The sequence below is a fragment of the Gossypium hirsutum genome, chromosome D12, assembly GCF_007990345.1.
Source record: "Gossypium hirsutum isolate 1008001.06 chromosome D12, Gossypium_hirsutum_v2.1, whole genome shotgun sequence".
Lineage (NCBI taxonomy): Eukaryota > Viridiplantae > Streptophyta > Magnoliopsida > Malvales > Malvaceae > Gossypium > Gossypium hirsutum.
In genome coordinates, this window is record NC_053448.1 from 39,447,287 (window position 1) to 39,463,200 (window position 15,914).

The window sequence follows — 15,914 nt, forward strand, 5'->3', positions numbered from 1 at the left end:
CTAAAAATTAAATTTATTATTATACATTTTATTTTTTAATCTTTAAAGGAGAAATATGATTTTTATTCACATTAAAATTTTTTCCCTTTATTTCATTAGTGTCTAACATACCGTAAGACTTGCATCTAAGTCTTAATTTCTAGATAGGGACAAAATTAGAAATTTACTTTTGAAGATCAAACTAAATTGTAAATTTTTGGAACTTTTGTATTGATTTATAAATTTATATTCTATCTGTTCATTCATTTTTATACATGATTTTTAATTTATTACTTAATTTTAATAATTTTAAATCTAACAGCCCTCAATTTTTATTTTTATTTTTATTTTTGGGTCCAACAACCAAATACAGATATATTTATTTTTGAGATTCTTCAGTGGAGATCACTCCAAGTGCTTCTTCACTTGCTCCTTAAGCTACAAAAAGAAAAAGTAAATTTTAGAAAAAAAAATTGTTTAAATAATCAATATAGATTATAAATTTTTGGAGATATTAAAAATTATGTTAAAGAAGACTTAAATTAGATTATTATTTTTTTAGAGGATCGTTAAAATTTTTATATCAGTTAAAATTTTAATAAAGTATTGTATTTTTAAGAAAACTTATATAAAATTTGCACTATTTACTAATATTCAAAGAGAAAATACTTTCTTAATTAAAAATACCTTTTTAACGGCTTGTTTGTGGCGACGATAACCCTGCAATACATTATTACAAATAAAAAAAAATCAAAATAAAATAGAAATAAAATCTAAATGTTTAAAGAATTTGCTTCTCTTCTTTTTCTTTTTCTTTTTACATTTTTTTCAGACATCTGCTTTTTGGGTAGTTTAATAGTTCATCTTACCTTGTCTGTTCCATATAGATAATCACAATATGTAAATATAGATGCAAAATTGCTTTGGCATTGTCTCCCAACAAAATGATGAAAATCATGATACTCTGGTCCTCCATAAAATGGTATCAATTTGGTGGGACTCCAAGGAAAATTATACCTACATAAAATCAAAAGATATCCATGATTAAACTTCAAAATATTATAATTGAATCTTTAAAGTATCATTATTATACTAATCACTTCACTCATCCTAGTAATCAATTTAGGCGTTAAATGTCCGTTTGAATATGATGCTGAGCATATTTAAAACACATGAATCAAATTGTAAACACGTGTGTACCTATCGTTGGAATCTGAGCTATCCAAACAGTCACTGGCAAAGCAAAGCCTTGACCCCTTGGTTAAATGGGAAATTTTCTCTTTAACTCCTCCCAACATATAAATCATTCAAATTAAGTCTTTTAGCTCTTGAATAAATACAAAATTTACATTTTTGACCCTTTCAAAAAAATATTAATAATATAATTTAAGCATTTTAACACATTGTTTAACCTTGGTCCCTCCAAAAATTATAAAGTTTCATCTTGACCCCTAAATAAAATTCCTGGCTGCACCGTTACATACAACATGTACAAATGTGTTTACAAATTTATTCATATGATCTACATCAGATTTAAGCTAACATTAACACCTAAATTGGTAGCTAGATTGACAAAAAGACCGGATAGAAACAAAGACAAAATTTAAAATCTAAGCTCTGGTAAACTTATATTTAACACCTAAATTAATGCAATAGTGATATTTTTAGGATTCAATTCGAATGTTTCAAAGTTTGAAAACCGTTTTAAAATCAAAACTACAAATTGAGGATGTTGGGTGGAATTAGAAAGAAGAGCAAAGTTAGTTACCCGCTGTGGGTCTCGATCGATTCAACTTGGCGTAGAGATGACCATAGCCACAATGTGGTCATATGGCATGGAACCATGGCTGGACCAAGGAATGTTGGGATCCCTAAAACTAAGATTTCAGCCCAATGGGCATAAGGTGCTGCAAACCCTATTGGGGCATTATATTCATGGTGCATGTAATGAATTTTCTCGTAGCCCCATTCACTATGTAGGAACCGATGAATCCAATAGTTGGTGTAGTCCTCCACTAGAAAATACACTATCAATTGGCTAATTACCTCCCATTTTGTTGGCAGTGGCAAGCTCGTACGAATCCCAACCCACTGCCCATCAACATTAAAAAACCTTTCAATAATCAACATGTTGTATGGCTCTCTCTCTATTAGGTGTCGGATTGCATTTTACTTTCTCTATTAAAAAAAATAGGTATCTTAATCCCTGTACATTAAATCAATGAGCAAACTGATCTTTTTTGTAAGAAAAATTTAGTCATTCCTACTGTTGAAAACTGGTATGGCTAACAAAATAATTGAACAGTGACACGTGATGTGCCATGTGTACCTCATGCTAACATATAGGGATTAATTTTTAACAGTAGAATTGAAGGACCAATTTAATTTTTGATCTAACGTATAGGGATTAGTTTGCTCATTTTTTGAATAAATGAGACAAAATGCAATTCAACTCTTAGTACAAACACTTCCATAATAAATTTACCTCGTAGTGATTGAAATCAAACTTAAATATGTTGTGTTCTCGATACGAACTAATTAAATTAGGTTTAAAGTTTCTTGTTATTAAAAGTTCTATTTGGATAAGCGTCAAGATTGATTTCAATGACAAGACTTAGGTTTGAGTCCGGAATTCTAACCATGTATACGTGGAATTTGTAACACTTGTTTTGATTAAAACAAACTTTATTAGTATTATTAAATGGAGAGTATATGGTGAATCCATCGGTAACACTCACCATTCTATCCCATTTCTTTTTAAAATTTTTGAACTGTTCATGGTAATTTGTTTCTATTTTGTTTGGTTTTCGATTTTCTTTTTACCAATTTTTGATTTTGGGTTTTTGAACTTCATTCCAACAAATTTTCTTTTATGGCTTTCTGGCATTATTTTATAAAGTTTTTAAATTATTCATTCATAAATATTTCTTAAAAACACAATCTTTTAAGTAAATAAATATAAGTAAGTTTATGTTTTTTTCTTTAAATTATTTGAAAATTTTCATTTAAATAATTAAATTGTTCGAAAGTTTTCGTTCAAGTCATGAGACGGTTATTAATATAAAATTTTCCTCAACCTTAAGAAGCTATGCACTGTATACCTCTAAAGCAGGGAAAGAAACAACGATGAGAGGGACAACCACAAAGATCAGTTGATGAAGAACATCCTTATAACATTTAAACAACTCCCGGAAGGATCTCTTCACTCTCGGTTGAAGCTTGAATCTATTGACGGCGTCGAACCAATACAATTCCACCAATGCCCAGGGCAATGGAACCAAAGAAAACACCAAAAACAAAAATAACCAATTATGTGTGTACAATATGTAATCGGATTTATGAGCCGAATAATTAAACCATAACCTCTCTGCCACCGTTAAGTTCCTCCCTAAAGCCAATTCCGCCCCTTCAAGGCTGTCATACGGCAGCATCTCCTCTCTTTTGGATAACTTGGATGGTTTGTAATATTGAATAAGGGTTTTTTTTTTCTTTGCGTGGAGGATACTCTTGTATCGGTTAATAATTTAATAAATTGAAGTAAATGTTGATCATTTAATTTTGGCCTAATTTATTAATTATATGATAGGGTGTAAGGTGTTAAATTTGATGCCTAACTATACCACATTTTTGACTTAAATTAAAAGGAGAACTTACACATTATCTCATTTTCATCATTATTGTCTAACATAAAGTAAGACACCGTATTATATTTAATATTAAATTATTTTATATTAAAATTATATAAGTAAAAAGCTAAAATAATAATTGATAAATTAAAATCTTTTAATTTAAATTTATTTATGCTCTCAATTTTATTTGATTTAAAAATTAATTTCTTTAATTATTGTAGAAAATTAGACGTACAAAATTGTGGCAACCTGTGTTGCAATTTAGACATACTTCAGTAGTGATGTGGATTTTTTAGAAATTTTTATGAAATTTTTATAGAGTACAAGTGGATTGTCACATAAACTGTTACGTCGGTTACGTTAAAATTATAATAGTTTAATAAATTTTTTTGTAGAAAAATAATTTAACTAAAATTTAAAAGTTGAAGGCAAAAACGATCTATAAAAATGCAATAATTTTGTTTTATTGACAATTTTGATTTATATAAAAATAATATTGGTTGTTTATATTTTTATTAAGGAAAAAATGTAGGACGTGTTGGACGTGTATTTATCATTAAAGGTTCATTTTACCATGATAATTTTTGAACTGTTCATGATAATTTGTTTCTATTTTGTTTGGTTTTTGATTTTCTTTTTACTGATTTTCTATTTTGGATTTTTGAACTTCATTCCGAAAAATTTTCTTTTATGGCTTTCCGACATTATTTTATAAAGTTTTAAAATTATTTTTTATAAGTATTTCTTAAAAAACACAATCTTTTAAGTAAATAAATATAAGTTTATGTTTTTTTCCTTTAAATTATTTAAAATTTTCATTTAAATAATTAAATTGGTTGAAAGTTTTTGTTCAAGTCATGGGACGGTTACTAATGTAAAATTTTCCTCAACCTTAAGAAGCTATGCACTATACGTACGTCTAAAACAGGGAAAGAAACAACGGTGAGAGGGACAACCACAAAGATAAACTGATGAAGAACATCTTTATAACATTTAAACAACTCCAGGAAGGATATCTTCACTTCGGTTGAAGTTTGAATCTATCGACAGCGTTGAACCAATAAAACTCCACCAATGCCCATGGCAACAGAACCAAAGAAAACACCAAAAACAAAAATAAACAATTATGTGTGTACAATATGTAATCGGATTTTTGAGCCGAATAACTAAACCATAACCTCTCTTCCACCGTTAAGTTCCTCCTCGACGGTCATTAAACTAACTATAATTACAACAAAGGCAAGTGCACGTATTGAACAATAGTATAACTATGGTGAGTAGAGAGTATTATATCAACGAGGACTAAAAGTACCAGTAATAACCATTTTCCTATTATTTAGCCGATAAGTTAGGGTGATTGTTTTTAATCTAAATTTACTAATCTAAATTAACTAAGAACGCAACAGAAAATGAAATAGGAAATACTCGAATAATACCAAAGAGAAAAACAATACCTAGGAAAAAAATCCACCTAAACTTTACTTATTATTCTGATTCTGAATTAAATGATTTATTCACTTGTGTCTTGATCTGTAGAAATCCCTAATTTATGTTAATATCTCTTTCGAGAGTAAGAACAACTGACCCTAGGTTGATTAATTGCAATCTCTTTCTAATTACAACCCCTATTGTCGCATTAACTCGATATATGGATTCTCTATTAGATTTGACTCTAAACCGGTAGATTTATGTCGTCTTATTTATAGGATTGCGTGCAACTCCACTCAATTATGCTAGATCTACTCTTAAATAGGGAATTTTACTCCACTGAAATAAGCATATTAAACATGAATTAATATCCCCACACTTAAGCGGTTGCTTATCTTCAAGCAAAATCCTCAACTCATAATTAAAATTAATCTTTCTAACTTATAATTCTCATCAATAATGTTTTGTCATAATTCAAAAATAATCATACATTGATAATTCAACTAAAAGAGCACTAAAGATTCAAACAATCCAAGTCAAACTTTTTAAAGCATGAAAACATAGGTATTTCCCCCTTATCTAAGTAACTACCTTTAAATCAAAATCGATGAGAATTGACATCCTCACTAAAGATTCACTCAAATCACTCAAAGTGTTTAAGGTTCAAAAATAAACACTCAATAGTCAAACAAGAAAATTCATTACTATAGGCTTGCATGAAAATCAAATCTCCACTACTATAAAAATGAGATGATACACAAATCAAAAGGTTTTTTTTTACCAAAAGTTTGAAAAATATGGTTAAAATCGAGATTGAATTGATAAATTACCAAACTAGAAAAATAAAAAAATGCTGAATTAAAAATAATTACATCAGTCGAAAACTATTCAAGAACACGAGGTTCTTCTCAAAATATGAATTTAACTGTTCAAGCTCAATTAACATAAAACTAAATAATAATTAATATATATATGTTTTTTATCATATAATTCAGAAAAATAAGAAATAATTCAGCAACTTAAACAAAAGGCTTAATCAAATAGTTAACCAAATCAAATCTCGATAAAAAGGGAGTCAATAAAACGGGAAAAATTCTCAATGGGAAAAAATGAGTTATGGGTTAAATATAATGGGTGAATCAAGAAACAGTGTGATCACTCAAAGGGGTTCACTAAGGGTTAATTATGTAGGTAGGCTTTTATGGGATAAGTGGGTTAAAGCCTAAGTGCCTTTATCATCTCAGTATATCAAATCAAAGGTGTGGCATCGACATGCATAATCGAAGCAAGTTCTAGAATAACAAATCAATATTGACACACTCATAACTAATAATAAAAATGAGCAAGAAAAATGTATGGTCTAAAGGCTCAAAATCTCACAAAAATTATGGTTTTTGATGTCAATCTTGCAAATTTCAAACTTTAAGGCAATACCTCAATTCAGAGAAACAACCTAAATTTTTTTTAATTTTGAAAATAGACTTATCATGCTTGATTCTCTCATACCTTAAAGTTTAAATCAACCAATACACAATTATCAGTAAATTAATCTAAAACACATCAACAAAAATCACAAATCAATAAAAATTTATTCTAATAGAAATTATGAGAAAATTATTTAAACACAAGAAAAAATTCAGGTATTTTCTAATAATAATAATTCTCTCATACGCCGTGTGACACGCCCGTGTGGTTCCTGTTCAGCCCGTGTGCAATAAAATTTTTAACCCAGTCTTCACACGACCTCAGACACGCCCGTGTGTCCAAGTCGTGTGAAACACACAGGCGTGTCGTATGGCCGTGTGCAACCTCCTTCGTTTCTCCCACACCCGTGTGAACTCCCACACGCCTGTGTGGCTAGACAGTGTCTCGCACACAACCGTGTACCTTGCCTGTGTAACTCTTTGACTTGTTTTAAAAAAGAAAAAATTAGCTCCAGGTTTCACACGGCCTACAACATGCCCCTGTGTCCAGGTCGTGTGGTGCACATGGCCATGCCACACGCCCGTGTAGACTATTTTATGCCATGTCTCTGTCGATTTTTGAAAAAGTGAAGTCCCATGATCCACACGGCTAAAGACACGCCCATGTGTCCAGGTCGTATGGGCCACACAGCCGTGTGTCGCCAAGCCATGAAACTTACTGTCAATTTTCTTAAAACTTTAAAACTAAGTCTTAGGATCCACACGGCCAAGGACACGTCCTTGTGTCCAGGCCTTGTAGGTTAAAAACACATTTTTTATTTTTATATATTCTAAAAATTAATTAATTTTTAAAAAACATCATGGAATAAAATTAAGAAAATTAGTAGTGTTAACATTCGGGTTACCTCTTGAGAAGCGCTTATTTAAAGCCTAAGCTCGACTTACCCTGTACTCGCACAGTCACAATGATTCGCGGAGTCGAAACTCCTCTTTCTCACTTTCAATTCTATTATCAAAATAAGGTTTGAGTCGAGTAATATTTACCTTAAAAGTGTCGAATTCAAAATGAGTTATCTCGACTGTACTGTATGGGAAGACATTCAGTACCGTAAAAGGAGTTGCTCCGTTTGCATTAAACTCTGAAGTGGCAATTTGAGTATCTGTTTTATCTAGTAGTACCTCGTCCCCAACCTTAATTTGGGTTGTTTCATCCACATGCTCATCATATTGTAGCTTTAGTTCTGCATCGTGTATTCTCAGCTTCTCCTTGACATGTGTCCTTCATTCGTCTAGTTCATTAATCTGTAATCTTCATTCTTCATGAGTTGTTCTATTTTTGTTGTATAGACTAGAACATGGCTCAATCACGTTCTTTCGAGGGGTTTCCTGCAAAGAGGTTTGAGCCACAATGTTATTCATCTTAAGGTGGCTCTATCACTAGATATCTTAGCAGAATCATGAGCTTGGAGAGTAATCGTGTCATCACCTACATGAAGTATTAGTTCACCTGTACAAACATCAATAATAGTTCTGGCAATTGCTAAAAAGGGTCGTCCTAAAATTAAAGGTACGTTACTATCCTCATCCATGTCTAAAACAACAAAATCAACTAGGAATATGAATTTATCAATTTTCACAAGTACATATTCAATAACACCCCTAGGAAATCTAATGATTCTTTTTGCTAATTGAATACTCATCCTAGTTTGTTTGGGTTTCCCAAGACCTAATTGTTTAAACATTTTATAGGGCATGCCATTAAAACTAGCCTCTAAATCAGCTAAAGCATTATTAACATTTAAACTACCAATTAAATAAAGAATAGTAAAACTCCCTGGATCTTTCAATTTCTTCGGTAGTTTATTTTGCAAAATAGCTGAGCAAACTGTGTTTAGCTCCACATGCAACAAATCATCTAACTTTCGTTTGTTTGCCAAAAGATCCTTTAAAAATTTTACTAAATTGGGCATCTGCGAAAGTGCTTTAATAAACGGTAAGTTAATATACAACTTTTTTAGAAGTTTAAGAAATTTACCAAATTATTCGCTAGTGTGGTCTTTCTTCGTTGCATTCGGATATGGAACTCGAGGTTTATATTCCTTACTAACTAATTTTTGCTCATTCTGGCTTCCACCATACATTTACTTACCATACTTTCTTGTCTCAATTCTGGTTCAGATTTAACTAACTCTTCTTCATCTCGCACAATAGTTGAATGAAATTGCTCCATTGGGTTAGTTTCTGTATTACTAGGCAAGCTACCTTGTGGTCTTTCTAAAATCAACTTCGCAAGTTGATCGATTTGGTTCTCAAGCCCTTGAATCGACGGTTGTTGATTTTTAAGTGCTATTTTGCTATTTTGGAAGCGAGTTTCTGACACCGAGATAAACTTCGTCAGCATCTCCTCAAGGTTTAGCTTTTTCTCTTGTTGGTAAGGTGGTTGAAAACCTGGAGGGGATTGTGGTCTTTGGTTTCCTTGACCACCCCACGAGAAATTGGAATGGTTCCTCCAACCTCCATTATAAGTGTTACTGTAAGGATTCTTCTAAGGTCTAGAATTATTACCCATATAGTTGATTTGTTCATTCTCTCTGCTAGGATCGTAGGGTAAATATTCCGGATTGTTCATTCCTCCTCCATTTGCCTAGCATGGCATCACTGAATGTACATGCGTAGAAACACATAAACCATCAATTTTCCTATTTAATTGTTCTACTTGAATTGATAACATGGTGACTGCATCTAGATTGAAAACACCAACTGCTCTATTAGGCTTCATCCTCATGGCTTGCCACTGATAATTATTCAATGACATCTCATCTATAAACTCATAAGCAGCTTTGGTTGTTTTATTATTCAGAGTACCACTGGCCACTGCATCGATCAGGTGCCTAGTTGAAGGATTCAAACCGTTGTAGAAGGTTTGAACTTGTAGCCATGAAGGTAACCCATGGTGAGGGCACCTTCTTAATAAATCCTTATACCTCTCCCATGCATCAGATAGGGTCTCTAAGTCAATCTGCACGAAGGAAGATATATCATTCCTCAACTTAGCTGTCTTAGCCGGTGGGAAGTATTTAGTAGAAATTTTTCATTCATTTGATCCCATGTGCTAATGGAAACTCGTGGTAAGGAATTCAACCACTGTTTAGCTTTGTTCCTCAACGAGAAAGGGAACAACCGTAGGCAAATAGCATCGTCAAAAATGCCATTTATCTTGAAAGTGTCACAAACTTCCAAAAAATTAGCCAAATGAGTATTTGGATCTTCGTCTTGCAAACCATCGAACTAAACAAATTGTTGTATCATCTGGATAGTGTTCGGCTTCAGTTCGAAATTATTTGCAGCAATTATGGGTCTCACAATACTCAATTCAGCTTCAGTTAGAGTGGACTTGGCATAATCATACATAGTTCGAGGAGCAGGATTTGGATTTGCAGGATTGGCAGTAGCCACAAGAAGTAGCTGATTATTCTAATTATCAGCCATCTCCTCCGTAACAATAATAACGTCCTCTTGTTCTTCCACTATACTTTGTCAATTCTACCTTGCTTCTCTACAGTTTTTGCAAGCTGTACTTTCAATTTCACTATCAAATACTAATGGTCCCGACGGGTTTCTTCTAGTATAAACTAAAGGAATTTGTCAGAAGCAAATAAAAGAAAAAAAATTAGAAAATAGAAATTAAACTAAAAACAAAAAATAAAATGCAATAAAAATAAATGGTTAAATTAATAAAAATCAAGTATTCCTAATATTTAAGTCCTCGGCAACGGCGCTAAAAACTTGATGGTAACTAAACAAAGTATAATTACGACACAGACAAGTGCACCTATCGACCAATAGTATAGCTATGGTGAGTAGAGAGTATCATATCCACAAGGACTAAAAGTACTAGTAATAATCATTTTTCTATTATTTAGCCGATAAGTTGGGGTGATTATTGTTAATCTAAATTTACTAATCTAAATTAACTAAGTACGCTACAGAAAATGAAATAGGAAATAATCGAATAATACCAAAGAGAAAGACAATACCTAGGAAAAAAATCCACCTAGACTTCACTTATTATTCTGAATCTGAATTAAACGATTTATTTACTTGTGTCTTGATATGTAGAAATCCCTGATTTATGTTAATATCTCTTTCGAGAGTAAGAACAACTGACTCTAGGTTGATTAATTGCAATCTCTTTCTAATTAAAACCCCTATTGTCGCATTAACTCGATCTATGGATTCCCCTATTAGATTAGACTCTAATCCGGTAGATTTATGTCATCTTATTTCTAGGATTGCGTACAATTCCACTCAATTATGCTAGATCTACTCTTAAATAGGGATTTTTACTCCACTGAAATAAGCATATTAAACATGAATTAATATCCAAAAAAAATATTAAAACCCGAAATAAGCATACATAATTGAGAACAAGGTTTGTAATATTGAATAAGTTTTTTTTCTTTGCGTGGAGGATACTCTTGTATTGGTTAATAACGTAATAAAATTGAAGTAAATCTTGATCATTTAATTTTGGCCGAATTTATTAATTATATGATAGGGTGTAAGGTGTTAAATTTGATGCCTAAGAGTACCCCATTTTTGACTTAAATTAAAAGGAGAACTTGCACATTATCTCATTTTCATCATTATTGTCTAACATAAAGTAAGACACCGTATTATATTTAATATTAAATTATTTTACATTAAAATTAAATAAGTAAAAAGTTAAAATAATAATTGATAAATTAAAATATTTTAATTTAAATTTATTTATGCTCTCAATTTTAGTTGATTTGAAAATTAATTTCTTTAATTATTGTAGAAATTTAGACGTACAAAATTGTGCCAACTTGTGTTGCAATTTAGACATATTTCAGTACTGATGTGGATTTTTTAGAAATTTTTATGAATTTTTTATAGAGTACAAGTGGATTGCCACATAAATTGTTACGTCGGTTACGTTAAAATTATAATAGTTTAATAAACTTTTTTGTAGAAAAATAATTTAACTAAAATTTAAAGGTTGAAAGAAAAAACGATCTATGCAATAATTTTGTTTTATTGAAAATTTTTATTTACATAAAAATAATATTGGTTATTTATATTTTTATTAAGTAGAAAATGTAGGACGTGTTGGACGTGTATTTATATATTAGGAACTGAATTAAAAGAGCTTTAAGTTCTTAGTGGGGCAATAATTTTGAAGGAATTAGGAGATTTCTTATTTGGCTTGGACACTATCTTTTTATTTTGAAGGATGATAAGGATCATTTTACCATTAAAGGTTCATTTCCAACTTTATTTATGGAAATGGGCTAATTTTTTATTATATACCGAAAAGGGCCGATTTTAGCAAAATGCGTCTAAATAGGAGTGTTTTGTGGGGAAATTTCAACAAAACGCATCCATGAGGGAGTGATTTTGCCATGTCAGCACAAAACGCTCTAACGTTGACTCACTTTGCTAACGTGGCAAAATCGCTCCCCTAGGGACGTGTTTTAGCCCATGTTTTTTTCCCCAACGACTATTTATTTTTTTGACCGTTGGGGTGTCCAATGGTAAAAAAAACCCCTATAAAACCGCCATCCTATTTTTTCACACATTATTTCTCAAGTTTCTCTCAAATTTCTGTCAAATTTCTCTCTAAATTTCTCAAAGCTCTCTTTAATTTTGGCAAAAAAGCTCTTTTTAATTTTTTTCTAAATTAGTATTTTTTTATAATTTCAAAAATATTTGATCGAGTTGGCAATGGCCGGGGAATTAATTCGTCTCGATCATAAACATATCTCCGTCGAACAAATGAAAATGGTATGGATTAATTTTAATTTTTCAATATTATTTAATACTTTTTATTTATGTAATTTTAATTAATTTTTATTTTATAATTTTTTATATTAGTCTGTAGATCGGGTGTTACAATGCTATATTCGTAATATGTCTGGTCCTCCATCACTGTTGATAGAGAATTACTTGCGGGAAGCGAGTTCTTAGCACGTGGCCACTATAGGCCGGGGGTGTAAGTTGGACCCGAAACTCATCAGCGCGTTGATAGAGAGGTGGTGTGTAACACCCCAAACCCAGCCTAGACGTTATAGTCGTATCTGGCAATGTCACACCATGGTGTTTTTGAAACCTCGTTATTACGATGAAAACATTCCATGTTATTATCTTTAGTAAACCTTTGTTAGAACTTAAGAAGTCGTCTTTATTAATTTAAAACATTTGTTTTGAAACATCCCTCGTTGCAGAAGCTTTAATAAAACAGTCTAAGTGATCATGTGTTTAAAAAATATTTTAACTTTTTGAAAACCGAATTTTCTAAGATCAGTAGGTATAAATCCATAAAGTAAAATAAACAAATAAAAACCCAAATTTAAAACAGAAGTTCTAGTTTCGGAAACATCAAACAGATCTTAATTTGGAATTCTGTAGCTCAAGATATAATTTAGTGATAATGACTCAAGTAGACAACTTTGAATGAACATATAAGTAAATAGTGAAAAAATATATGAATATTTAGCTAGCATGAGTTACATTAAAAATGGATCACACGGCCAAAGCCAATTTGGGCTGAGTGGGCCACACGAGCATGCGGGCCCACACGGGCATACACGGGCGTGTGGGCCCACACGGGCACAGACGAATGTGTAGGCCTATTTTTACTGAAATGTTTCTAAGGTTGCACGGGTCGCCCAAGTCGACTGTGAACCTACTATAAGGTCGGTAAGCTTAGACTCTTAAATATGTGAAATTGACTGAATGATATCTATACTGAGCATGTTAATATCCGAACTGAATATATGTACTGAAATTGCATAATAGCATATCATCCATGGTATGTTACATTGCATTGCGTTGAGGGTTGTTATTCAGAGGAAGTGTACTGAAAGGCTTTAAGCCTAATTTACTGGCAGCTCAGTTGCAAACTACTATTTTGTGCCGCATTCGATACTACTTGGAGTGTAGGGATGGGTGGGTTGATTATATCCCCACATGGAGTGTAGGGTTGGACGGAGATAGTGTGTAGAGGCTGGTTGGGTAGGATTTTGCTACTGCATAACTATTACTGCTATTGATACTGTGATGGGCTAATGCCCAAACTGTCACTGATACTAAAAAGGGCTTAGGCCCAATACTGTTCAACTGTGCACTGTGAATACTGATTTTTTGTTTGTTTCTGCAGGATTACACACTGAGTTTATGTAAACTCACCCCTTTTTTTAATGTGCACAGGTAATCCCCAGACTTAGACGGATCGGTGCGACGGAGGACTCAGCAGCGACCATAGTAATTTTTGGACTTCATGGTTTTCAATTTACGATTTACGATTTGATTATTATTGATTATTTGAGTTGTAATTTAAGGGCCCTCTGGGATGTTTCCAAAACTAGACTCAAATACCTTTCTACCATAAAATTTTTAGAATTTATAGCTTATCAAATAAGTATAGTAAAATCTTCAAAGTTATCCCTATTCTGCTGTTTGACAGCTTCAACGTTTCCTTACTAAAAATTATTTTTCTCTTAGTACGAAATTTAAATGATGTTTCCATTTGCTTCTTCTGAAAATAGACTCATTAAAGATTTAAACGTATAAATTTAAGCCCCTAATTGTTTTTTTACAGTTTTTGATTATTTTCCAAAGTCAAAACAGGAACCCGAAATCATTTTGACCTTATCTCACAAACTTTATTATATCTCATAATTTACAATTCCATTGCTTACACTGTTTCTTCCATGAGAAACTAGACTCAATAAAATTTAATTTCATATTTTATTCAACCTCTAACTCAACTTCCACTATTTTTGATGATTTTTCAAATTTAGACTACTGCTGCTGTCCAAAACTATTTAGTGCAAAATGTTGATTTCCAAGTTTATAACACCCTTATTTCCTTTATCTACAATTTTTTTCGCATCATTTTCTCTTATTACTCGACAGCAAGAAATTTTAGCTTTTCACTGAATCACGTTTTCTATGTTTTGGGTGCACACCTAGTATCGATTCGCTGTGCAAAGTAACCCAAGCCTTCAAAAACCTATATTTAACTAATATATCCCTTAATTAATCACTTGATTCATCAATCAAACCAAATATCCCCAACATAAAACTCGAGAAACTAAACCAACAATGATTCAAAAACTTACCGTGATGAATTCGATAACCAGTCGTCTCCACACACTGGAATATCTGCTGAAAACCTTTGAACAACACCTAAACAAGAGTAAAATGAACCCTTTGTTAATTGCCTAATCAAAATAAGATAACTAAGGGAAAAAGTCCACTTACTGAAATAGATGAAGTCGAAAGTTGCACCCAAAGAGATGACTCACAAAAAATACAGAAACGAAAAGAGAAGAAACAAGATTCGACCAAAGGGGAACAAAAAACCAAAAGTGAACAAGAAAGGAAATACACGGCAGAGAAACAAAAGTCTAACGTCAAAAAATTTGTTGGGAAAAAAGAAAATAGAAAACTGATAAGAAGAAAATCTTATTTTGATAACTTCTCCCCAATTATCTCCTAAAAACACTCCCTATTAACCCACTAAAACACAACTACTCAGCAGTCCAGTTTAATTTGAACTCCACCATGCCACACGCCTCAAACACAAATTAATTCCCCTGCTTGCGCAGGGACTCGAACCCAGGACCTCCTACACACTACCACTCTGCTTAACCAGCAACCCATTCTAATAAATTTTTACCAACAATCAGATAAAATCCTACTGAACAAGAGTAAGGCCTAATTCATTCAAAATACCAAAATTTGCCCAAGTGAAGGCTTGAACTTGGGACCTCCCAAACACTTCCAGAACACATAACCACTAAACCTAACAAATATTTGTTTCATACTTTTAAATAACGAAATTAGAAATTTTGGGGCGTATGGAGACCCCAGACACACAAATTCCATCTTCCATGCGGAGAGTGTACCATCGCTTTGGAGGATGTACAGTTACAATTGGAATTACCGGTGGATGGGTCCACACTTACCGAGTTCTTTCAATCTATTGATTAGGGAGCCGTATGTTACGATCTTTTGGGTGCGATTTCGGATAATATTTACGGAGGTTGGATTGAGATGAGCTGGTTACGAGACACATTCCCAGAGTCGGGAAATGATTCAACTGAAGTAGAAAGAATACGATATGGTCGGGCATACATTCTTAAGATGATTAGAGGTTATTTGATGCCAGACTTATCACGAAACCTCATACATCTGAGGTGGCTGCTGAAACTCATTGATTTTAGAGCAGGTGGCAAATTTTGTTGGGGTTCTGTCGTGTTGGCAACATTGTACCAAGAGATTTGCGGGGCGACGCCACCAACTAAAACTAAAATCGGAGGTTGCTTATCACTACTACAATCATGGGCTCAATTTCACTTTCCATTTTTATGTCCTCGAGTGGACCACCCATATACATTCTTACTCATAATAAGGTAAAATTTAT

General features: G+C 32.4%; 1 protein-coding gene and 1 non-coding gene across 3 annotated transcripts; one reads left to right on the plus strand and one right to left on the minus strand.

Annotated features, from left to right (window-relative positions):
• Nucleotides 1-295: 295 nt before the first annotated feature.
• LOC107945640 (methylsterol monooxygenase 1-1) lies at nucleotides 296-3,662 on the minus strand. Of its 2 annotated transcripts, XM_041106680.1 has the most exons (5): nucleotides 3,343-3,484; nucleotides 3,081-3,204; nucleotides 1,748-2,070; nucleotides 849-996; nucleotides 296-699 (listed from the first exon to the last, which is right to left on the minus strand). In XM_041106680.1, exons 1-5 carry the CDS (start codon nucleotides 3,408-3,410, stop codon nucleotides 634-636), a joined length of 729 nt encoding a protein of 242 aa, XP_040962614.1. In that variant the 5' UTR covers nucleotides 3,411-3,484; the 3' UTR covers nucleotides 296-633. The 2 variants fall into 2 exon arrangements, with proteins under 2 accessions (XP_040962614.1, XP_040962613.1); XM_041106679.1 differs by having other exon boundaries at nucleotides 3,081-3,662.
• A 5,743-nt stretch (nucleotides 3,663-9,405) lies between these two features.
• On the plus strand, nucleotides 9,406-9,512 carry LOC121224713 (small nucleolar RNA R71). The gene has a single exon (XR_005922458.1). It is a non-coding gene; the product is annotated as a small nucleolar RNA R71 (small nucleolar RNA).
• Nucleotides 9,513-15,914: the final 6,402 nt, after the last annotated feature.